The sequence below is a fragment of the Poeciliopsis prolifica genome, unplaced genomic scaffold (genome assembly GCF_027474105.1).
Source record: "Poeciliopsis prolifica strain line A6 unplaced genomic scaffold, Auburn_PproV2 SCAFFOLD163, whole genome shotgun sequence".
Classification (NCBI taxonomy): Eukaryota; Metazoa; Chordata; class Actinopteri; order Cyprinodontiformes; family Poeciliidae; genus Poeciliopsis; species Poeciliopsis prolifica.
Genome location: NW_026562538.1, coordinates 118,925 through 145,000, shown reverse-complemented (window position 1 = coordinate 145,000; position 26,076 = coordinate 118,925). Strand labels below are relative to the sequence as shown.

At 48.6% G+C, this 26,076-nt stretch overlaps 2 protein-coding genes across 2 annotated transcripts in view; one reads left to right on the top strand and one right to left on the bottom strand.

Moving 5' to 3' along the window:
* Positions 1 to 26,076, top strand: part of LOC129356267 (E3 ubiquitin-protein ligase RNF123-like) — a 50,810-nt gene that overhangs the window by 23,212 nt on the left and 1,522 nt on the right. Inside the window, 8 exon segments of the mRNA XM_055025864.1 lie at positions 452 to 590; positions 1,922 to 1,978; positions 2,048 to 2,179; positions 2,250 to 2,298; positions 2,301 to 2,321; positions 2,555 to 2,639; positions 19,422 to 19,672; positions 21,946 to 22,040. Of these exon segments, the coding sequence (XP_054881839.1) occupies positions 452 to 590; positions 1,922 to 1,978; positions 2,048 to 2,179; positions 2,250 to 2,298; positions 2,301 to 2,321; positions 2,555 to 2,639; positions 19,422 to 19,672; positions 21,946 to 22,040 (829 nt within the window).
* LOC129356266 (amphoterin-induced protein 3-like) lies at positions 8,053 to 16,742 on the bottom strand. The gene is given in 4 exon segments (XM_055025863.1): positions 8,053 to 8,258; positions 14,834 to 15,840; positions 15,843 to 16,125; positions 16,128 to 16,742. Coding segments are annotated over 4 exon segments (1,377 nt in total). The 5' UTR covers positions 16,179 to 16,742; the 3' UTR covers positions 8,053 to 8,222.

Sequence of the window (26,076 nt, the reverse complement as noted above, 5' to 3'; positions counted from 1 at the left end):
TAAATATAAATGTAATAATTTTTGGCAGTTTTAACATTTTTCCAGTTTTTTTGTTTGTTTCTCATTCGATTGGGAACTACGGAGTCCCTGAGGGGACATGGGGAATTTCTTTTTCTTTTGCGTATCTTCCAGTTTTAACTCTTTTAACTCTTGCTTTATTTTGATCTTTCAGAGGAACTTCCATTATTATTTTTATGTTTATATCTCCAAACAATAGTATTATCGTTTATTGAGATAACTTCGTCCAGAAAAACTTGTTGTGGTGACGGCTGTAGTCTTACTACGATCCAGACCAACCAGGACCAGAACCAGAACCTGCAGGCTCATTGCAGATGAACAGTCTGCTGCTTTACGATGATGAGGGCGTTCTTCCTCAGGACGCTCGCAGCGTTCCAGGTCCAGTAGAACAGGGCCCGCTCTGACTGCGTCTCTTGTCCCGGTTCTGGTCCAGGCCGTGCCCGTCGCTGCTGCTGCAGAGACACATGGCGGAGCTGCTGAGCATGGACAAAGACATGGCCGCCTCCTTCCTCAACAGCGTCCTGAACCAGCTCAACTGGGCCTTCTCCGAGTTCATCGGCATGATCCAGGAGGTGAGGCCGACCAGAACCAGAGCCGGGTCCACAGCAGGGCACAGGGTTCAGCAGAAACTGCACGAGATTAGAGGTTCTGGTTCCGCTATGCTCACAGTTAGAGGGGAGGAGAAGTGGGCCCAGGAACCAGCCCTGAGGTTCTCCACCACGCTGCTTGGTTCTTCCTGGTTTCCTGTTTCCTTTAAATGTTTCAGATCATTAAAACAAGCTAAATATTTGTTTTGATGTAAACAGTATTCAGCTTCTAAAGGGCTGTTTTTTATCTTCCCATCGTGTTTTAACATTTTTCTCTGATCAGAAACGAACCTGCAGTGTTTTGATTCTCCATGGCAACCATTGAGCTGCAAAACGCCTGGGTGGAAATAGCCCCGCCTCCAAGGTGCAGCTCCTCCCACACTCAGCTCCTTCAGACTAGCCAGCAATTAGCAACCAGTTGGTGGAACTGCTGCTCAGAGCAACGCTGGTAAAAACGTTAAAGGGTTACAGAGGAGCCATGTTGGGATGACTTCCTGGAGGCGGAGCTTCAGAGAGAGCAGGAGTTTTTAAAGAGACAGAGGCCCAATTTCAAGGCTTTAAGTTACAAAGTAATATTTCTTTTAAGTCATATTTGATACACACAGCATTTGTATAAGACCTGAAGGTTACAGAGTTACTTATTGATTTTATAAATTGGCTACATGTGGTTGGAAAACACAATACTGGCCCTTTAAATGAAGTTTAGAAGCTCCTGGTTCAGTTTCCAGCCGCATAGCAAGCCGAAAATAAAACTAGAGCACTACAGGGTGGTTTAAGTCAGGTGTCCAAAATGAGGCTGGAGGGCCCCTGGTGGCCCTGGAAATAATTTCTTTGGCCCTGACCATAAGTCACAAATTTTCCAACAAAATAGAAAACAACTGACCCAAAAATATGGAAGTTTTCCATGTTTCGTTTTAATAACTCAGCAGTTTGAAGGTGTTTTTGCTTTAATGATTTAATTATTGTTGATGTGAAACAAAAACAACAAAATGTCAAAATTACGTTTTGTATTTTAAATTTATTGAAATATGAACTACCTTAAGTTTAATTTGTTTGTTTTAGACACAAATTTTGATTAGATCAAAGCAAATTCATGTGTTTGAATGGCCTAGTCAAAGTCTTCTGAAGAGTATTAGAGGCACAACTTGAAATTCTCCTTCCAGTCTGACTGATCCAGACAGGCCGGTATTGGTTCTGGAGCAGTTGATGAATAATGTGGGCCTGGAGTCTCAGACGGGTTCTGTAGATCCAGAACCACCGGCCCGGTTCTGAACACTCCTCCCGGTTTTTATTGGTTCTGTTTGGTTCCGGTCCAGATCCAGCAGGCCGCGGAGCGCCCAGAGAGGAACTTTGTGGACACCCGTCAGCTGAAGGTGAGCCCACCATCGTGCTGGTTCTGGCTCTGGTTCTGGTTCTGACCCATGCTGTGGATCTGGGCCCAGGTGTGTGCGACCTGCTTCGACCTTTCCGTCAGCCTGCTCAGGGTTCTGGAGATGACCGTGACTCTGGTTCCGGAGATCTTCCTGGACTGGACCCGGCCGTCGGCGGAGCTGCTGCTGAGGCGGCTCGCCCAGGTCAGACCCGACCCGATCCGGTCCGGTTCGGTCCGGTTCGGTTGTTTCAGCTGTCCTGCTCTGTCTGCAGCTGCTGAACCAGGTTCTGAACCGAGTCACGGCCGAGAACCTGTTCGATCGGTCGTTAACCTGCGTCTGCCAGGTAAGCCCCGCCCCGTTCGACCGACCACACAGAACCGACCCGATCTGACTGGACCCGACCCGTCCCAGATTAACAATGGTTCCCATGGTGACACTGGTGGAGGTCCTCAGAAGGAACCAGACATCCTGGTACAAACGGATCAGAACCGAGTCACAGCAGAACTCCTCCTCCTCGTCAGGGCTCTGTGGAAGGTCAAAGGTCACATCAGGGCTGACGGGTTCTGTGTTCTGCAGGTCTGGAGAGCGTGGACCACTACCCGATCCTGGTGGCCGTGACGGGAATCCTGGTCCGAATCCTGGTGGACGGAGACAAACAGGGGTAGGAGAACTGGGAGAACTGGGTGGACTGGGAGAACTGGGTGAACTGGGTGAACTGGAGAACTGGGTGAACTGGGAGAACTGGGAGAACTGGGTGGACTGGGTGAAGTGGGAGAACTGGGTGGACTGGGTGAAGTGGGTGAAGTGGGTGGACTGGGAGAACTAGGAGAACTGGGAGAACTGGGAGAACTGGGAGAACTGGGTGAACTGGGAGAACTGGGAGAACTGGGTGAACTGGGTGGACTGGGAGAACTGGGAGAACTGGGTGAACTGGGTGGACTGGGAGAACTGGGTGAACTGGGAGAACTGGGTGAACTGGGAGAACTGGGAGAACTGGGTGAACTGGGAGAACTGGGAGAACTAGGAGAACTGGGAGAACTGGGAGAACTGGGAGAACTGGGTGAACTGGGTGGACTGGGAGAACTGGGTGAACTGGGAGAACTGGGTGAACTGGGTGAACTGGGAGAACTGGGTGAACTGGGTGGACTGGGAGAACTGGGTGAACTGGGAGAACTGGGAGAACTGGGTGAACTGGGTGGACTGGGAGAACTAGGAGAACTGGGAGAACTGGGAGAACTGGGAGAACTGGGTGAACTGGGAGAACTGGGTGAACTGGGAGAACTGGGTGAACTGGGTGGACTGGGTGGACTGGATGAACTGGGAGAACTGGGAGAACTGGGAGAACTGGGTGAACTGGGTGGACTGGGAGAACTGGATGAACTGGGTGAACTGGGTGAACTGGGTGAACTGGGAGAACTGGGAGAACTGGGTGAACTGGGAGAACTGGGTGGACTGGGAGAACTGGATGAACTGGGAGAACTGGGTGAACTGGGTGAACTGGAGAACTGGGTGGACTGGGTGGGGGCAGAGGGAACCATAGGGGCGCCGCCTTCAGCTGACTGTTTTTCTAGATTCTAACTGCTGTCTGGGTTCACCGTCAGACCGGCTTGGAGCTTTTCTTTTGATCTGATTCCCTCCATCAAAACAAAGCTGCAGTTGCTTCAATTGTTTTGTGCATTGTCCTTTAATCCATGGCAACCGTCCAGCTGCAGAACACCAGGGTGGGCTTAGCCCCGCCTTCGAGGCGCAGCTCCTCCTCAGAGGTAAAATTGTTCAAGGGTTAGTGGAGGAGCCGTGTTGGGATGATTTCCTGGAGGCGGAGCTTCAGAAGGACCGGGAGTTTTTAAAGAGACAGAGGCCCGATTTCTATTTAGATCAGGAAGTTATTTTTTTATATGGACTGAAGGTAACACGGTTACTGGATTCTGTTATAAAATGGCACCATGTGCCTGGAAAACATTGTACTGCCCCTTTAAATCTTTACTTTCCAAAAGCACTAATTTAATTTGTTTAGCTTCGCCTTGCGTGACATGGAGTCCAGAAAGTTTCTGGAATAAACGTTTCCATCACATGAGAGGAGCGGCCATATTGAAACAAACTGAAACATGACTGGAGTTTTGTTTTGGATGCATTTTGGACGTCTTGTGTTTTTTGCATTTGTCCATGCAGACAGGTGGGCAGCAGGCCTCTGCTGACGTCTGTCGGCTCTGACTCACTGTTGGTCCTGTCAGCCTGCAGAGCCGCTTCACTCTGAGTGCTTCTCTAAATGTCAGACTGCTCCTTTAAAGAGCCCGAGTGTTTGGAGGCGGTCTGGTTCCCTGAAGGTCAGGGAGCAACGCCTCCTCTCTGGGTCCTGGAGCTTCTGTCTGTCCAGCCTTTATCATTTTTTATTCATCGTGAACTCTGACCCTGGCTGGGCGAATCTTTAGCAGGGCTAACTTGGTGCTCAGCTAGTCCTGCTAAAGGGTCAGACCCAGAAATTAGGTTTACTAATGCACTAAATATTATAAATATAATACTAACTCACAGATACACAAACTTTCTGAATGATCACATCTTTGGTTTTCCTCAAGCCAAGATTTCATCACAGGAAAAATGTTTCAAGTTTTACATTTTTTACACGCAGGAGCAATACGTTTTATGAAATATGAAGAAGTTGACCAGACGACTTTACGTAGTTCAGAGATCCTCTAGTGACTGAATCTGTTTTATGTTTCTACAAATGAACTTAACGCATCAAGAGGTAATCGATAACATTCATTTAAGAAAACAGAAATTACAACAAATTTCAAAATCCATTCGATTTTGTTTGCCCCTGATTAGAGGGGATGAGACTTTTTGGACAAAATAATGGACAAAATGGCTTTTTGTCCATTATTTTTGTTGTTTGGTTGAACCATGAGGCGTTTAATGGGATCATGCTGTCATTCAAAATGAAATAAATATGAAATATGAGAGAATATCATGGCATTCATCCGCCGCAGAGCACCTGCACAGGACTCATTTCAAACAATTAGGGTTTGGTTTTTATGCTTTTAGAAATGTTATTAATGTGATTCTCAAATTTTAGCTGTGGTCAAAGAATAACAAAATATTTTAATTCTGCTCCATGTTGATAATTTAATTCTGCAGATGAATTAGAAAATGCTCTTGTATGTGTTTTCTAATCAAAAAGCACGTTGACTCTGTTTTACTCAAACTGATCACTAACTGGTTATTGATCAGCTGAAGGTTCATTCAGACAAAACATCTTCAGATGAATCTGATTAATCGTGTTGTGGCCATTTCTGTTTCATCTTTTATAAATCATACAATGTATCCATTTAGTTTTTCTCTGGGCATTTAGAACATACTTCAGTTACTTTAGTACCAAAACCTGTCATTCGTATTCATGTTGGGATTGTTCAGATTATGTTGGGAACCTATAAAAGTTTAGTGGAGACCTTTTATTTGTCAAATGTGCAGAAAATTTTGTAAGGTGATTTTTAAACTTGAAACATCAGATAAAGTCCACATTTGTTTTGATCCAACTTGTGAGAGATATTTAATAATCCATATTTTTGCTAGAAATAAATACATTTTCTACGTATCTCTACCAGTCGAGTTGCAGCCAGACCACATGCCGCCGGACTCTGACCCTAAAACTCGCTTCAGTTAAACTCGGTTCAACCAACGCATCGAGCTCAGGCTCGTTAAACGTTTCTATCTGAGGAAACCCGGCAGGTTGCATCAGGTTGCTGACATGCAGCTCGAGGTCAGAGTTCAAACCACTGGGACCAGTCCACCTCTCACCAGAACCTCAGGGTCGAACCGGCAGGAAGGAAGGGAAGGCTTGGATTTAAATGTTATTTCTGACCTCAGTCCAGCTTCCTCTTCCTCGGGCTTCGCCCCAGGTGAGTTTGCTCCTGAGATTGTCTTCATCAGTCCAACTGAGCCTCATCGGGTCCAGTAGGCCCCGCCCCCCGCTGTGAGACAGATCGATGGAGCTCATTATGATCCATCAGCTGCGGCTCGGAGAGGCAGCTCTCAGCTCTCAGCCTGCCTCAGATTAGATTCAGCTCCAGGGTAATTAGCTTAGCAGCTTCACAGAATCAGAGACCGCCGCGCGCAGCCTGCTGGCTTTTTCCATCACAGCGCCGTAGTTTTCCAGGACGTAGACCCAGCCCGCTGGGGAACGCCAGTCTGCTGCTGAGGTCTGCAGATCAGCTGAATTCAGTCCTGAGTTTTACCTGCAGGTTTATTCTGCAGTCTGGACCCAGTTCTGTTTCAGCAGAACCGGTGTGTTCTGATAAATCAGTGCATCCACTGTTTCATGATGACTCTGCAAAACTGTAAAGGTCATTTTATTTATATAGCACATTTTCAGCAACAAGACAAAGTGCTTCACAAGATTTAAAAGGAAATACAAACGAAAGAGCAAAAAGAAGCGAAAGCTAATAATGTTGATCCAAAGTAAATAAACTGGATACTCCTATTCAGGGTCGGTAGATAATATAAGTAAGTGTCCTCTGGTCTACTTCCTTTTCTGGGTTGGGAGAATAAGACTCTAAAAATAGGTGCTAAGGTCGTTTTCTGGATTCAAAGTTCTAATCCTTTTCTGGGTTGCTAAATCAGTTAAGTTAGTAAGTCCTCTGGACTTCTAGGATGATAGATGTGTAAATATTCTCTGGACTTTCTAAGTATGCTCTAAATTTGTAAAAGTAATGGTACTAAACAGTTTCTAAGTTTGTTCTAATTCCTTTTCTGGGTTGCAATAAAAGGAGTCTCTGAATAATCTAATATTGGTAAAATAGTGAGAACTCTACAGTTTAATGAAACAAAAAGAGGAATGACACATTAGGGCACATGGCAACATTCACATAAACCAAAGGGCAGAGCAAAGATGAGTGAAGGCGGTGACATCACAGGGCCATGAAACCACGTTGCTCAGCCTCCCGGCTGCAGTCCGATATGATGTCGTTATCGAGGCATGTCCTTGGAGCGCTCAGCTCCACAGCTGCATGAATAACAGGAGGTGAGAAGGAATGTTATGTTTACAGATCTTCAAGGGATTTAGAAATGTGTAGCATTCAGATATAGAATGTTTTAGGTCGGGTAGATTATAAATTTCAGTCTCCTTGATAGTCTCTCCGATCCATCTCAGTTCCCAGTCATCCAAATTAGTTTGGTCGTTCCACTGAACTGATGCTAGCAACTTCTCCAGGATCGATTCCATCCCACAGTGAGTTTTCAGTCCTCAGCTTGGCTGCAAGTCTCTTTGTGGGAATGACGAAAATTTGCACAAGATCAACAGATCTGCACATTTTTCACGCTAATTTGGAGTTTATAAAATTTTCCACCCAAAAGCTTTGGATTGCGTGATGCTGACTCCCACCTGCAGGTGGCGGCGTTTCCCTCTTCTGCTCCGCTGCTGCCTCAACTTTCTGTCTGCTTATCTTCTGCGATCGATGTCACGAGTAGCAAACATTGATATCTTACTTGTTACTTGTTTGTTAGGTTTCTTATTTTATGTTTACTAAGATATTTTTGTTCCAACTAGACAAAAAGTACCTGGTGAAAGTTTGTTTTGCAGAGCGTGACATTACTATACTTGAATAAATCCCTTTAAAACCACATAGATAATGTTGAAATTAGGAATAATCTTGTAAGTTTGAATTGGCAGAATTTAACTGCAAAAAAGCTTCTCAAAATACGTAAAAAAATAGAAGACAAGATGTTTTGTTAAAGTTGAAATAAATCTACTAGGTTATAAAATACAGAATTATCAACTTAAATCAAGCAGCTATAAGTTGATCTTTATTAATTCAAGCGCACTAAGATATTTGCACTAGAAACTACAGAAATACTTGGTAAGATTTTTCATTTTTGCAGTGAAACGTCAGACCGTGGGATCAGAGTTGTTGTCATGACGACGCAGTCACGTGACCACATACAACCAGAACCTGAAATAATCTGAGCCGCTCGTCTTTCCTTCATCGTGACGTTTATGAGGAGGCGTCACCTCGTTTCCCAGCATGCAGTGCTCTAGCCTTCAGATTACCCACAATCCCCTGTGCTCTGACTCTGTGACAGCTGCTGCTTTCATGCAAACTGTGATGAACGACTGATGAAGACGACTGTGATGAAGACGACTGTGATGAAGACGACTGTGATGAAGACTTCTTCTTCTGCTTTCCTCATGCATGTTGACGAAAGCCTCCCAGCTTCCTGTCAGGAGGAGGATGAGGATGAGGAGGATGAAGGGCTACTGATGGAGGGAGGAGGGGAGAGACGGATAGATCTGAGGAAGAGGAGGAGGATGAAGAGGAGAAGAGGAACAGAGCGTTAGCTTTAGCAGAACTTTATGCAGTTCATTTCAGCTGGAGTCCAGTTCTGGTTCTGATGGTTCTGGTTCTGCAGTCCAACATCTGAAGCAAAGGTCTGCACCTCCAGAACTGCTGAGTCAGATGGGTCTGAACCAGAACCATGCACCGAGCTGGAACCATGAACTGATGGTGAACTGGTTCTGTTGGGAGTTCTGGAACCATTGAACTGGTTCTGTTGGGAGTTCTGGAACCGTTGAACTGGTTCTGGTGGAGTTCTTGAACCATTGAACTGGTTCTGGTGGAGTTCTGGAACCGTTGAACTGGTTCTGGTGGAGTTCTTGAACCATTGAACTGGTTCTGTTGGGAGTTCTGGAACCATTGAACTGGTTCTGTTGGGAGTTCTGGAACCATTGAACTGGTTCTGGTGGAGTTCTGGAACAATTGAACTGGTTCTGGTGGAGTTCTGGAACCGTTGAACTGGTTCTGGTGGAGTTCTTGAACCATTGAACTGGTTCTGTTGGGAGTTCTGGAACCATTGAACTGGTTCTGGTGGAGTTCTGGAACAATTGAACTGGTTCTGGTGGAGTTCTGGAACCGTTGAACTGGTTCTGGTGGAGTTCTTGAACCATTGAACTGGTTCTGTTGGGAGTTCTGGAACCGTTGAACTGGTTCTGTTGGGAGTTCTGGAACCATTGAACTGGTTCTGTTGGGAGTTCTGGAACCATTGAACTGGTTCTGGTGGAGTTCTGGAACAATTGAACTGGTTCTGGTGGAGTTCTGGAACCGTTGAACTGGTTCTGGTGGAGTTCTGGAACCATTGAACTGGTTCTGGTGGAGTTCTTGAACCATTGAACTGGTTCTGTTGGGAGTTCTGGAACCATTGAACTGGTTCTGGTGGAGTTCTGGAACAATTGAACTGGTTCTGGTGGAGTTCTGGAACCGTTGAACTGGTTCTGGTGGAGTTCTGGAACCATTGAACTGGTTCTGTTGGGAGTTCTGGAACCGTTGAACTGGTTCTGTTGGGAGTTCTGGAACCATTGAACTGGTTCTGTTGGGAGTTCTGGAACCATTGAACTGGTTCTGTTGGAGTTCTGGAACCATTGAACTGGTTCTGGTGGAGTTCTGGAACCATTGAACTGGTTCTGGTGGGAGTTCTGGAACCGTTGAACTGGTTCTGTTGGGAGTTCTGGAACCATTGAAATGGTTCTGGTGGAGTTCTGGAACCATTGAACTGGTTCTGGTGGAGTTCTGGAACCGTTGAACTGGTTCTGGTGGAGTTCTGGAACCATTGAACTGGTTCTGGTGGAGTTCTGGAACCGTTGAACTGGTTCTGGTGGGAGTTCTGGAACCATTGAACTGGTTCTGGTGGAGTTCTGGAACCATTGAACTGGTTCTGGTGGAGTTCTGGAACCATTGAACTGGTTCTGGTGGAGTTCTGGAACCGTTGAACTGGTTCTGTTGGGAGTTCTGGAACCATTGAACTGGTTCTGGTGGAGTTCTGGAACCGTTGAACTGGTTCTGGTGGAGTTCTGGAACCATTGAACTGGTTCTGTTGGGAGTTCTGGAACCATTGAACTGGTTCTGGTGGGAGTTCTGGAACCATTGAACTGGTTCTGGTGGAGTTCTGGAACCGTTGAACTGGTTCTGGTGGAGTTCTGGAACCATTGAACTGGTTCTGTTGGGAGTTCTGGAACCATTGAACTGGTTCTGGTGGAGTTCTGGAACCATTGAACTGGTTCTGGTGGAGTTCTGGAACCACTGAACTGGTTCTGGTGGAGTTCTGGAACCGTTGAACTGGTTCTGGTGGGAGTTCTGGAACCATTGAACTGGTTCTGGTGGAGTTCTGGAACCGTTGAACTGGTTCTGGTGGAGTTCTGGAACCATTGAACTGGTTCTGTTGGGAGTTCTGGAACCATTGAACTGGTTCTGTTGGGAGTTCTGGAACCATTGAACTGGTTCTGGTGGAGTTCTGGAACCGTTGAACTGGTTCTGGTGGAGTTCTGGAACCGTTGAACTGGTTCTGGTGGGAGTTCTGGAACCGTTGAACTGGTTCTGGTGGAGTTCTGGAACCGTTGAACTGGTTCTGGTGGAGTTCTGGAACCATTGAACTGGTTCTGGTGGAGTTCTGGAACCGTTGAACTGGTTCTGGTGGAGTTCTGGAACCGTTGAACTGGTTCTGGTGGGAGTTCTGGAACCGTTGAACTGGTTCTGGTGGAGTTCTGGAACCATTGAACTGGTTCTGGTGGAGTTCTGGAACCGTTGAACTGGTTCTGGTGGAGTTCTGGAACCGTTGAACTGGTTCTGGTGGGAGTTCTGGAACCGTTGAACTGGTTCTGGTGGAGTTCTGGAACCATTGAACTGGTTCTGTTGGGAGTTCTGGAACCATTGAACTGGTTCTGGTGGGAGTTCTGGAACCGTTGAACTGGTTCTGTTGGGAGTTCTTGAACCGTTGAACTGGTTCTGTTGGGAGTTCTGGAACCGTTGAACTGGTTCTGGTGTCTGTGGAGCTGATGAACGATTTAGGGCGGCTCTTCAATCTTTGATGCTGCGTGTTTCAGTCGGGGAGAGCAGATCGGTTCTGATCCTCCCGACTCTCAGGATGGTTCTGGTTCTGGTCAGATGTTGGAGCTCAGAGTGTCCCGTCTCCCTGGCTGGATTTCTCTTCGTCCTCCTCTGAATGCTGACCTTTGACCTCTGGCTGCTGGTTTCTGGCCCGACCAATCCGCTCCGCCGGGGTTGCCATGAGAACTTACAGGGGGTTGGTCAATGAAACTGAAACGCCTCTCAGGTTAGTGTTGGAGGTTTCATGGCTAACATGGACCAGCCTGGTGGCCGATCTTCATTCATTGCACCAGTAAGAGCAGAGTGTGAAGGTCCAATTAGCCGGGTAAGAGCACAACATTATGGGTGACATACCAGAGTTCAAAAGAGGACAAATTGTTGGTCCACGTCTTGCTGGCGCATCTGTGACCAAGACAGCAGGTCTTTGTGATGTGTCAAGAGCCCCGGTATCCAGGGTAATGTCAGCAAGAAGGACGAACCACATCCAACAGGATTAACTGTGGACGCAAGAGGAAGCTGTTTGAAAGGGATGTTCGGGTTCTAACCCGGATTGTATCCAAAAAACATAAAACCACGGTGCCCAAATCACGTCAGAATTAAATGTGCACCTCAACTCTCCTGTTTCCACCAAAACTGTCCGTCGGGAGCTCCACAGGGTCGATATACACGGCCGGGCTGCTATAGCCAAACCTTTGGTCACTCGTGCCAATGCCAAACGTCGGTTTCAATGGTGCAAGGAGCGAAAATATTGGGCTGTGAACAATGTGAAACATGTATTGTTCTCTGATGAGTCTGCCTTTACTGTTTTCCCCACATCCCGGAGAGTTACGGTGTGGAGAAGCCCCAAAGAAGCGTACCACCCAGACTGTTGCAGCCCAGAGTGAAGCATGGGGGTGGATCAGTGATGCTTTGGGCTGCCATATCAATGCATTCCTTTGGCCCCATACTTGTGCTGGATGGGCGCGTCACTGCCAGCACCATTCTGGAGGACCATGTGCATCCAATGGTTCAAACATTGCATCCTGAAGGTGGTGCCGTATATCAGGATGACAATGCACCAATATACACAGCAAGACTGGTGAAAGATTGGTTTGATGAACATGACAGTGAAGTTGAACATCTCCCATGGCCTCCACAGTCACCAGATCTCAGTATTATTGAGCCACTTTGGGGAGGAGCGAGTCAGGAAACATTTTCCTCCACCAGCATCACGTCGTGACCTGGCCACTGTCCTGCAAGAAGAATGGCTTAAAATCCCAAGATGAATTGATGCTGTATTGGCCGCGAAAGGAGGCCCTACACCATACCAATGAGTTATTGTGTCTAAACCAGGTGTTTCAGTTTCATTGTCCAACCCCCGTAGATGCTACACCAGCTCTTTCTGGGCTCTTTCTAGCTTGTGCTTCCTGTTCAGTGGGATCGTGACCCGATCCGGCTGTAGAGCTCAGAGGTTCTGGTTCCGTTTGGTTCTGAGTAACTATCAGTTAAAGCCACGGCAACGCCACCTCCATGTTCCCGCTTTCGCTACCAGCCGAAACGTCTCGTCAATATTTCATCACCACTCGCTTCCCTCCATCTTACTGAAGAGCTTCCTGCTGTCTGCGGCTCAGCTGGGAACAACATGGCGGGAGGAAGATGAAGACCCACTCAGGGTCAGAGGTCAGGGGTCGGGCTGTGACCTGAGAGCCGCTGAGATGTTTCCTCATCATGAAACCTCTGAGGGAGTTTGGATCCTGCAGGCGTTTCTGACCTGAAACCCCACTGAGGTCATCTACAATATGGGTGTTCAAAGTGAGGCGCAGGGGCCGTTTACAGCCCCTGGAGTGATTTTGGATGGTCCGTCATCAACAACTGATGAATAAGTGTAATAAATGTTGACAAAACTACAACTTTAAAACTGTAATCTACTGGTCCTAATGGCAGGACCAGACCTTCAGGCTGAGGTTGGAGGCGTCGTGTTGCGTTAAGAGACGCAAGGCGACTGAGGCTAATGCTCTCAAGCTGCTAACTTATCACTGCTAGCTAGCTTCAGCTAGTCTTAAATTTGAGTCAATGAACCCACAAATATGTAGAATGACAATTTGAAGTTTATCGTAAATAATTCATCTGATTTACTTTGGTTTCAAGTTCTTGTGGTCTACTGCCATTATTTAAATATGTAGTCAGTTAATTATTCATTAGCATCACCATCTAATGGGACTCTGAGTTTACAGAGGATTTAAAGCTGCAGAACCAGCAGCAGAGCAGAGCAGCCTGACGGCGTGGAAGAGAAACCTGTGAATCGTGTGGGAGCAGGAAGAGACCTGCTGCAGGCAGAACATGCAGAATGTGACTGTGCACACACACACACACACGCACGCATACACACACGCACGCACACACACACATGCACGCACTCACACACACACACGCACGCACACACACATGCACACACACACACACACATGCACGCACGCACACACACACACATGCACGCACGCACACACATGCACGCACGCACGCCCACACACGCACGCATGAACACACACATGCACACACACACGCACGCACACACATGCGCACGCACGCACACACACACACACGCACACACACACATGCACGCACGCACACACATGCACGCACACACACACATGCACGCACGCACACACAAATGCACGCACGCACACACACACACACACATGCACACACACACACACACACACAGGCACACACACGCGCACACACACACACACGCGAGCACACACACGCACGCACGCATGCACACACACACGCACGCGCGCGCACGCACACACACGCAGATGCATGCACACACACGCACACACACACACAGGCACACACACACACGCGAGCACACACACACACACACAGGCACACACACGCGCACACACACGCACGCACGCATGCACACACACACGCACGCGCGCGCACGCACACACACGCAGATGCATGCACACACACACACACACACACAGGCACACACACGCGCACACACACACGCGAGCACACACACACACACACACACACACAGGCACACACACGCACACACACACACATGCACGCACGCACACATGCACGCACACACACACATGCACGCACGCACACACAAATGCACGCACGCACACACACACACACACACATGCACACACACACACACACACACACAGGCACACACACGCGCACACACACACACGCGAGCACACACACACACGCACGCACGCATGCACACACACACGCACGCGCGCGCACGCACACACACGCAGATGCATGCACACACACGCACACACACACACAGGCACACACACGCGCACACACACACACGAGCACACACACACACACGCACGCATGCACACACACACACACACACACACCACACACACACAGACAGAAACCAGGCAGGTTGGGTTTGGAGGTTTATTAGGCGATACAGACAAGGTGCAGAGGATGCAGTGAGATCATAGAACTAGGCAGAGTGGAGGAGGGAACCAGAATCTCTGGATGGTTCTGGTTAATTGGACCCTACATGTCGGTCTGGTCAACAGAACCAGGAAGCTACAGAACTCTAGAAAACAGTTTGGTACTGGAAGGCGTTGCTGCAGTTAAAGGGACAGGCCATGCTTAAAGGGACGCAGCGGTTCATGCTCTGTCTTTGGTCTGGACTCGGCCGGTTCTGACCCGTCACAGTGTGCCGGTTCTAGGCTCAGCGGTCGGACCTGAGCTAACAGGATTCAGGGTCAGAATTGCACTTGTAGTTGGTGAGGGGAGGAGGTGTCGTGGAGGAAGTGGTGAGGGGCGGTGCCGTCTCTCTGGGAGTCCTGTCGCTCTGGCAACAGGATGGGCGTGTCAGAGAAGACGGACATGTAAGAGTCCGTCTCCCCGGCGCGCTGCGGAGGCTCCGCCCCCCGGCGCGTTGCGGAGGCTCCGCCCCCAGCCGGCCGTTCTGCTGCTCTCTGATCGGCTCCAGAAACACAACATGCTTGTTGCTACTGACCTTGCGGCCGGGGCCCTCGGTGGACGCCGGCGGCGTCGGTGTGAGGATGGAGGACTGGGCGCTGCCCGCCCCGCCCTCCTTGCCCTGGCTGTGGGCGGTGGCCGCCAGGGGGCGGGGCCCGGGGCGGGGCGGGCAGCGGCAGGGCGTCAGGTACAGGTAGACCAGGACCAGCAGCAGGCTGACCACACAGCCCAGCAGGGTGGTGAAGCCCGTGTTGAAGGGCTCGGCGGCATCAGTGGCCGGCCGCGGCAGCACCGTCACGTTGACCTCCCGCGAGTCGTTCAGTCGCCTTTCCTTCGCCACGCACACGTAGATCCCAGAGTCCCGCTCTTGGGGCGCCGCCATCACCAGGCTGCCGTTGGCGAACATCCTGATGGACCCGTTGTTCCCAGGCGGAGCCACGTACTCCAGCTGCGGCGTGAGCCAGAAGAAGGCGGCGGCGCGGCCGGACAAAGACGTGATGCAGTGCAGCAGGAGTGGCGCACCCACCCTCACCGACACACTGGCCTCCTGTTGCGGCGCCGCTGTCACGTTGCAGGACTCGAAGTAGCTCCGGTGCAGGATAAAGCTGATGCCGTTGCGCTGGACTCCAGGAACCTGGCAAACGTGCTCTTGTCGGAAGAACCGGACCGACGCGAAGCCTTTCTGCTCCCACAGCTGGAACAGGGCGAACATGTCGCAGTCGCACACCAGCGAGTTGTTGTGCAGATAGAGCGCCTCCTGCAGGGCCGGCGGCAGGCCGGAGATGTCCGCTAGCGGCAGCTTGGGCAGCCGGTTGGAGGACAGGTCCAGCAGGGTCAGCTGCCGGTGGCCGCCTGTCTGGATGCTGAAGAAGGGGAAGTCGGTGAGGCGGTTGTGGCTGAGGTAGGCCTTCCGGAGGTCGGTCAATCCGGACAGCGCGGTGCTTTCCACATGCTGGATCCGGTTGTTGAACAGAAGCAGCTCCTCCAGCGCCGCCAGCTCCTGGAAGTTGCTCTGGTTCAGCATCGTCAGCTGATTGGATGACAGTCTAAGTGTCTCAGGCGTCCGGAGGAGTTCCTGAAGGCGCCGGGCTGGATGGCGATCAGCTGGTTGTTGGCCAACCGCAGCACTTCCAGCTGCAGCAGCCCCTGGAAGCCGCCCGGCTCCAGCTGCTGGATCCGGTTGTGGCTCAGGTCCAAGATGGCGGCGGCAGCCGGCAGCGCTGCAGGAACCCGGTCCAGATCCAGCGCCAGGCAGCTCAGGATGTCCGCCGTGCAGAGGCACCGGGGCGGGCAGGCGGCGCCCCGAACCGCACTCAGCCCCACACACACACCATCAGAACCACCACAGGCCACTGCGCCCCCCGCAGGACGGCGGCCAGCATGATGCCTCCAGCAAACCGAACTTCAGCAGAGTCAGAGCCGGTCACATCCTCCCGCTCCGGGCTTCATCTCATCTCCAGTCGAAGTCCTGAGAAGTTCAGACCTGTGGCAGATTCCCGTCTCTCATTCGCACCAGGAAACCTTCGACCTGACGAAGCTGCACCGATCTCTCTGGTCGAGCTCAGAACATTGACTCAGTCCAGCCTGAAGAATCGGGAGGTTCTGGTTCCAGACCCGCTCAGCTGGAAACGCGAATAGGATCCAGGAAGTTGACACGCTGGTTTCCCAGTTTGGAAGCTCCCAGTCGATACTCTGCCGTCCCGTCCTGCCGGCGCCGGCGCTCCGAGTTACAGCAGCATCCTGTCCGCCCGGCTGATTTAATGTGTTTCGGTGCTGCTGATGCTCAGAGACCTTAAAGTTCCCGCAGGAGCGGTTCTGTTCCGATCCGGATCCTTGGATCTCGGTGTGTTTGCTGTTGCTGCCTCCGTCTGTTTGCTGCTCATTTGTGAGCGCCGTCTGCCTCTTGTGGTGCTTTTCCAGCTCCTCCTCTCCTCCGCTGCTCCAGCCCTCCGGACCCCTCCGCCTCTCTGCGTTCCCTGCTCTGCTCGCTATCTGTTTGCCTCCTGCTCTCACTTTGTTTTCACCCTCTCTGATGGCTTATGCCGCCACAGAAGGAGCCGTGTGAGGCGCATTTCACGGCAAATCTGATTGGCTGCAGAGACGTGCGAATGAGAGCTGCAGTTTGGGAAGCAGAGCAAACATTTGGGAAACGATCGTTTGCATTTATTAAAGTCCACCATCACTGCTTAACATACATCCTGTAAAATAATTTTATCACCATCATTCTAAAACAATTCAACCAAAAATAAAATGTATTTAAGTGGATGAAGACATTTGAAAATCTAACACTGGCAGGCTGACAGCTGTTAGCTTAAATATAGCAACGCTAGCATGAGGAGAGTTAGTCTCACTGCATTGATTGATTAGTGGAACATGTTGGTCAGGTCAGATAAAAACTTGACCTTGTGCTTGGTGAATTCAGTTTCCAGTTCTGGTTGTGTGAGAATCTCAGGGTTCCACAGAAACCGCTTCGCTCAGCGCCGACAGCAACATCCAGATGATTAGAGGAACTAAAGAGCAGCTGCTCAAACCGATGGAACAACTCGCTCATCGTCTCCGGGAGCACCGCTCCATTTACGTTGCAGATCAGAGGAGACGGTTTCAGGTTCATGACCTTAACAGCCCCAGTGACCCCGACAACCCTATCAGTGACCCCGACAACCCTATCAGTGACCCCGACAACCCTACTAGTGACCCCGACAGCCCGATCAGTGACCCCGACAACCCTATCAGTGACCCCGACAGCCCTATCAGTGACCCCGACAACCCTACCAGTGACCCCGACAGCCCTATCAGTGACCCCGACAGCCTATCAGTGACCCCGACAACCCTATCAGTCAAATTGTCAAATGCCAATCGTCAATACACCTCAGATATTGCTGATTAATGTTGAACAATGTTTTGATTATTATGAATGAAAGGCAGTTGTTAGTGGTCCTAAGAACCGTGTTATGGTGATGGTTCTGGCTAACGCTGTGCATTGGTTCTTCCAATCACGTGCAGATTAGTTTAGTTTTGAATAAACATCTCAGAGGAACAACAGAAGAAGTCCAGTTGCCTTCCTGGCTATGACCTGAGTTTCCTCTCATCCAGTCTCTGTCGCCTCCAGGTTTTTCAGACTGATCTCTGCCCGGGTTTTCATAAAGAGCTGGTTCTGATTCTAGTCTTTGTTGGGTCCTGCCCAGAATTTGTTGTCCAGGTGAAACCACTGCAGCGGTCAGCAGCGGCTCGTCTTTCTGCTTTTTATTTGTTCGACTGAAATCTGAATCTTCTGCAAACAGTTCCTGCGATGCACCTGCAGCTCGTCATCCTCCTGGATTCAGAACCGATTCACAATCGGTTCTGCTCCGTGTTTTCAGAACTATTCCAACCTTCAGCCGGACTTCATGCTGAGCTGTTTGTAACTGGGTTTGCTTCTCCAGCTGGGAACTGTGGCGCTCAGACCTTCTGGTTTATTATTTAGCGATGATGGAGACAATCTGCAGTCAGTCACATGATGTGACGGTGACACCTGGACCTGCAGGGCAGATTGCAGCTCCGGCGCCACCAGTAGGACAGTAGATGTCAGTCTGTCATGACAGCTGATGGCCAATAGAAAATCTGAAATTAAAGGTGCAGAAAATGTAATTTCTCTTAAATCTACTGGTTTTATAAGAAAGGCTTTTAATTTGAAGGTGACTGAGGAGATGAGACAACAAGAGCTGCGCAGCATCATCATAGTATCTTTATCGTCTTCATCATCATCATCTTATCCTCATTATCATCATCAGCTCCTGTTTTCCACTGACGCGCCTCCTTTCCACCTGACATGAGGTTCAGTTTTTATTGTGAAGGAGCTGAACTGAAGGTTTCCAGAGAAGCTCGGAGCTGCGAGGTCCCCAGAGTCCCACAGTGGAGATTAATATTCATGCAAAGCGCAGCGTCTTATTAACAAAGTGCGGCTGAATAATCAGGCTTAATGAGAGCAAAGCTGCAAACGGAGCTGAGCGCAGCGGGACTCGGAGGCTGAGGAAGGTTCAGATGGAGATGAAGAGTCTTCCTCAGATCTCTGCACCTGCTGGTCAACCCGAGACCCTCTGATCAGAACCAGGACTGTCACCGTGACGGGCTTTACCGGACAATAAACTCACCCAGAAATTATTGCAATTACTACAATATTATCATTTTCTAATATCATAATAACAACATGTTTATGTGAGATCATCCTCTCAAAGATAAAAACATTTTAATTTCTTAAGAATTTTTAACGTTGGATCTGGAAAATGGTTTCAATATTGAAAATAAGTAAAACAATCTAATCCATTACGATGGATTAGGAACTCAAAATTGGACTTTTGAAAAAACAAGGCAACATGGCGGCCATTTTGGATTGCCGTTTAGAGCACATAGCAGATAATTAGCTCTTAGTTTGGTCTTATTTCAAATGTAACTTACTTAAATGAGAATCCAGACCAAAAATACTCAGTAAGAGTTTGAGTTTTTGCAGTGCAGACATGAGGTCCATGTGTAAGAATCCTTCTTACTGGTGTTTTCTGGACAACTGGTTAGAAATGTCAGACCTGTCCAGGTCCAGTGTGGAATGAGATTTCTGTTGGTGTCGAACGTTTTCCTGCTCCTCTCTGCAGAACGTCCAGAGCTGCCTCCGTCCTCCTGTCCGACCCCTGCTTCCAGCTCCACTCCATCCAGCACCTCCTGGGGGAAGCGGCAGAGTCCGCCGGGCCCGTCGCCGGTCGGCCCGCTACCGCCGGGCCCGCAGCCGCCGGGCCCGCAGCCGCCGGGCGGCCCGCAGCCGGGCCTCCGGGTCCCTCTGCGGCGCCGCCGGCTCCTCTGGCTGATGGGAGCGCCTCAGAGAGGAAACACTTCTCCCTGCATGCATGTGAGTTCACCGACGCTCTCCTGGAACTGGGTCGGTTCTGAATCTGTCTATGGTTCCACCAGAACTTCGGCTTCCTTCACCTTCTGTGCTCCCAGGTCGACCTTTAGCTGTTGGGTCACTTTTATCCAGCTTGTTTTAGGGCTGAAATTATTAGTGAAATATTGAAATAATCGTCAATAAGTTTAGTAATTAATTAATCTGTAGAATGCAGGACTGAAAGAAGCCATATACTGAACAAACATGTTGATAGCAAATACAAAATAAACACTTTACATTTAGATAATCAGTGTCTGTAAATCTGTTCTGAAGTTTCAGTTTCAGTTAAGATTCACTACAGGAAGCTTTTATTGCCTTTATTTAATGACTTCATTTCAACCTTTAATGTATTTCTAACATTGTATAAAAAGGGTTAATAGTCACATGAAAAATCTTTAGAATTTATCTGATTGATCATTGAACTAATCAGTACAATAATCAGTAACTGAAATAATCAGTAGTTGCAGCCTCAGTTCGGTTTGGTTGGTGAGGTATGAACGCTAATCGACCTCTGACCTCTGACCTCTGGTCCTCCAAACCTCGGTCTGGTTCTGTTTGAATGTGAATGCCAAGCGGACCAGAGAGCGCTCCAAAAGCAGGAAGTGGACTACAGCACAGGGCATTCTGGGTAAATACAAACAAAGCTAATGTCCTAGCCTAGCGCTAGCAGCAGAAATGGCTCCTGGTCTTCAGTAACGGCTAAAGAGAATCCTCCAGCATTTAAATCTGTTTCCATCTGGTGAGGAAGGAAGTTGCCTCTGTGTCTTCGGAGGTTTTCCTGTTTGAAATGTTTCTGTTCTTTGGCTCTCATCTGCTTCTGAAAACAGAAAAAACACCCACATGGTTTTTTGGTGTCTAGAAACCGAGTCATTTCAAAAAACCTCTGGGCAAATCACCAGGCTCTGGGCCGTTACCTAGCAACAGCTGAAAATGGAACAAATGTTACAACTTTGATCTCTAATCGAGTTTATTGATCAACGATCAGGTGGGAAAACTGCCACCTGATAGTTGATCAATTAATTGATTAACTTGATAGACTGATAAATAAATTATACCAATACAGGAACTGATGATGAGGTGAAATTTGAGAGTGGCTTGTCTTTCTGGACTTGGACAGAACCGTCCTCACTGGTTCTGATGAGCCACTGGACTTGGACAGAACCGTCCTCACTGGTTCTGATGAGCCACTGGACTTGGACAGAACCGTCCTCACTGGTTCTGATGAGCCACTGGACTTGGACAGAACCGTCCTCACTGGTTCTGATGAGCCACTGGACTTGGACAGAACCGTCCTCACTGGTTCTGATGAGCCACTGGACTTGGACAGAACCGTCCTCACTGGTTCTGATGAGCCACTGGACTTGGACAGAACCGTCCTCACTGGTTCTGATGAGCCACTGGACTTGGACAGAACCGTCCTCACTGGTTCTGATGAGCCACAGCATCAGAACACAGTGAGAACCAGTGAGGCCATGGAAACTGCTGGGAACACCAGCAGTTTCCATGGCCACCCTCTGGAGTGACATGTGGAAGTCAGACGGTCCGGTCCGGCTGTCAGACGGTCCGGTCCGGTCCGGTCCGGCTGTCAGACGGTCCGGTCCGGTCCGGTCCGGTCCGGCTGTCAGACGGTCCGGTCCGGTCCGGCTGTCGGACGGTCCGGTCCGGTCCGGCTGTCGGACGGTCCGGTCCGGCTGTCGGACGGTCCGGTCCGGTCCGGTCCGGTCCGGCTGTCAGACGGTCCGGTCCGGTCCGGCTGTCAGACGACGCTGGGCCACATGGACCAAACGACGCTCCTGCAGGTGGACAACATCTTGGTTCTGTTCAGGCCCGTTAGAACCTGCAGAACCAGCTTCCTGGGTTCTGCCTGCGTCCCGTCACAGAGTGGGAATCAGTTCCCTCAGAACAGCAGCCTGGCAGCCGCCCAGCTCTGCACTATCACAGCCCAGATGAGGCGCTGACAGCTCACTGCAGAAACACGAGACTGATGGAGGAAATGCAGACACGGATCGAACACCATCAGCTGGGGGGAGGATGGAGGATGGAGGGGGTGGAGAGGATCCCACTGTGGCTGGTTCTGCTGCCTCAGCAGGTTTTCTTCTGACATTCAGTTAATCCAGAAGCAGAAACAATACATTCGCTGGTACCTGAGGCTGCGACCCATCAGAACCAGCAGAGATTCTGAAGGTTCTGGTTCTGCTTGGTGAGATCCGTTTCTGACTCTGTTTTTTTGCCACCAGACACCGACTACATCAGCCTGGAAGAGAAGCAGAAGGTGGAGGAGATGTTGGAGTTCCTCACCGAGGAGTCCAAGATGGCCGCCGCCTCCACAGCGGTACGGTCACTTCCTGTCCTGGATTTTATTCTTCTTGTTTCTAGGTCTTAGTTTAGGTTTTATCAGTTCAACTGAATCAGTTTCTGTTCATAGTTCATCTCTCATTCTCCTAATCTGTAAGTGACATCACTCCTAATTAGCATATTTATGATGTCATCAGCAGCTTTTGAAACATTTAGCTCAAGGTAGCTGTGAATCAGAATCAATGAAGGTAAACAGGATCACGAAAATATCCACATCCCCCTACACACACACACACAGACACACACACACACACACACAGACACACACACAGACACACACACACACACACACACAGACACACACACACAGACACACACACACACACACAGACACACACACACACACACAGACACACACACACACACACAGACACACACACACAGACACACAGACACAGACACACACACACACACACAGACACACACACACACACACAGACACACACACACACACACACACACACACAGACACACACACACAGACACACAGACACAGACACACACCACACACACACACACACACACAGACACACACACACACACACACACAGACACACACACACACACACACACACACACACACAGACACACACACACACACACACAGACACACACACACACACACACAGACACACACACACACACACACAGACACACACACACACACACACAGACACACACACACAGACACACAGACACAGACACACACACACACACACACACACACACACACACACACACACACACACACACACACAGTTCTGTGTTTGCTTGGTGTCACCAGGACAGCGGAACCAGCAGCTCCACAGCCCTGCAGAGTGTCTGCTTGACCTTTAACAGAACCTGAGGGTCTGGAACTGGTCCGGTTCCAGTCCGGTTCTCGTGTCCTGCCCCGTCATGGGCCAGCGATGAAGCAGCTTTCTCTGGGTTCTGATGGAGTTCTGGCGGGTTTGGCTGCTGTTTGTGGCACCGATCAGAACCAGAACCTGCAGTCTGGTTCTGATCTTCATAAATTCTGAAGGTTCTGAAACGATAGAAGAAAGAAGATCAGGAGGAATATTAATTCAGCCTTTCTTCTTCTAGTGCTACTGTTAGCGGTTAGCATAGTTAGCATGATGAACCATCAGCCTCCATGTTTACGTTCCAGAAACTTCATTAACTGCCGACTTTCCCAGGTCCAGATTTTGTTCCACGATGGACAGAATTTGTTATTGCTGGGAGATGAACTGACAGTTTTTCTCTATGTTTTTAGCATTTCGGGTTTTTTTAAATCTTTTGTTTTTTCAACAGGGTTAGGGCGGCCATCTTGTTTGAGATCATTTTTTACAGCTTGTATTCATTTAGGCTTGACTGCAGGTCAGTATCAGGCTACAGTTTATACTTTCATTATGAGAATACTTTCATAAAATCACCAGAATAATAACATTAATAATATTAGGAGGATGAAGTAAAATTTTATGAGAACTCAACATGAAAAATAACAAAACATCAAATGGTGTGAAATTCTTCATCTTCTAAGACGGCGGTTTTCAAAGTGTGAGGCGCGCCTCCTCTGGGGGGCGCCAGAGCACATTAGGGGAGGCGCGGTGCGAGGGAAAAAATAAACCGAAGAAGCAGCTATTCGCTTGCTGTCACTGAAGTGTGAGAAAAAAATTGACAAATTTTTTGTAAACGTGTTCATCTCCTTCACTTCAACCTATCTCTGTGAATGTGGGTTTTCTGCTCTCGCAATGATAAAAAGCAAATCCCGGTCAAGGCTGCTGGTTGAAGATGATCTGCGGTTATACCGCTCCACAGCGCAACCCCGCATTAACCGGATCAAAAGCACATTGTTCCCACTAAAACGAAGGTGAGCTGAACAGTAATGTTGCCATGTTGCCAATTAAGTTAAAATCATACATAAAATGAGTTACACATGATTCAGGACCGTGATAGAAAAAGAAATGGTGCGCATAGCGTGTGTAAATGTTTTTTCCTTTGCATGCCTCCGCTCTTCCATACTGCACGCTCTTTTAGCTCGAGATAAATTGTTAGATGAGCCACAAAAAGAGCTCCACAATTTTGCAACTGTTTAGGTTTTTGATTTATTTTTTTAATTTCAAGGAAATGTGCAACATTTACAGATGTGTTCCAAAGATCTGATCAAAATGTTTTTGTTAAGATGTGAAAACACTGTTGGTATCTCAAACATGAAACTCAGAATCTCAGATGTAACGTTTGTTTGAGAAAACGGTTGAAAAATGAGTTGGGGTTGTTCTTATCATTAGAAAAATGAAAAAAGGGCGTATTTACCATCCAAAGGCCCTGATAAAATAATTAAAATGGGAGGAAATGTTTTAAAATGTTCATGTGTTAAATTTCATTCAGATAAAGTGTCATTTTAAAAGATGAGATGTTCTAAAATAAAAGCAATTAGAGAGTGTTTTGGTGTGTGTGCGTGTGTGGGGGGGGCGCAGCAGGCATTGTGCTCCTTGGAGGGGGGGCTCACCCTTTCATACTTTGAAAACCCTGTTCTAAGACATCAGTTTTAACCTCCAAACTGCAGATTCTTCTCCCATTCACGACTTTTCTCTTGATTTCTGGTGAAATTTTTATTCCACCAATATTTTAACTGTATTATGATATTAAGTTAATATTTTCATAATACAGAAAGGATGATTGACATCATTTTGAAAATAGTTCTTATTTGTAAATGTAGCCCAGTGTTATAACAAGGTTACTAATAACTATATGTTGGGATTAATAAAAATCTTAATAGTAAATGTTTATTTACTAATCATAACCCTTATGATAACTAGGGATTAAATATTATTTTTAAAATATATATTAGTGTTCTTCTTTAATATTTAAATAATATAAAGGGTATTTTATTTGGCTTTGCCATTTGATTGGTCACTGAGACAGTCCGTCTGGGGCGTGACTCCTGATTGGTGGAGAGAAGGAGAGGCGGGAGAAAGATGGAGAGCAGAACCGGGTTGGTGGATAACGGAGGGAGAGACGAACAGACCAGAAGGGAAGAAAAAACAGACTCCAGCGAAATAAAACGGGAAAAAACACTGGAGAGGACGAAATTCGGGAAGAGTTGGAGGGGCACGAGAAGAGATAGACAGGAGGAGTCCAGACGAGTCTGGCTAAGCTAAGAGAACTAGCCGCTTCAGTCCCAGCTAAGGGAGCTAGCCGCTTCAGTCCCAGCTAAGGGAGCTAGCCGCTTCAGTCCCAGCTAAGAGAACTAGCCGCTTCAGTCCCAGCTAAGGGAGCTAGCCGCTTCAGCCCCAGCTAAGGGAGCTAGCCGCTTCAGTCCCAGCTAAGGGAGCTAGCCGCTTCAGTCCCAGCTAAGGGAGCTAGCCGCTTCAGTCCCAGCTAAGGGAGCTAGCCGCTTCAGTCCCAGCTAAGGGAGCTAGCCGCTTCAGTCCCAGCTAAGGGAGCTAGCCGCTTCATCCCCAGCTAAGGGAGCTAGCCGCTTCAGCCCCACGCGTTGCTCGGGTTCAATGGACTTCAGGGACGAGTCCAGTGGATTTCAGCGCTCTCAATGTTTTTTCTGTGGGATTTCAACTCTGCTGTTCAACAGACCTGCAGGTTGAGTAACAAACTGCCTGGGTTACATTGGTTTAAGACTGTTTGTTGCTAGAAATGGGCGTTTCTTGTTGTGTTCTGGTTCGTTGGAACCAAAAAGTGGACATTAATGTTTTATTATTCTTGCCTTATCTAAGGAGGTTTATGTTTTGTAGATATTGTTGAAGGGTCTTTCAACTCTAAAGTTGCAGAGGTGACTAAATAATAGGTTTTCTGCTTTAGTTTGATAGAGTTAGGCTGAACCATTTCTCTGGGTCATAAATTAGGTCATCGGTGCCGCACAACAATTGAGGTACCGGATGTACATCGAACCCAGAACCCTCCATTTTAGTTTTCTCGAAGGTGCTACATAAATATTTGGAAAATAAATGAGACGTTTGATGCCCGGCCTGCTGCTCTTCATGCCAACAGGATTATTTCCATAACCGGATCAGTTTCCC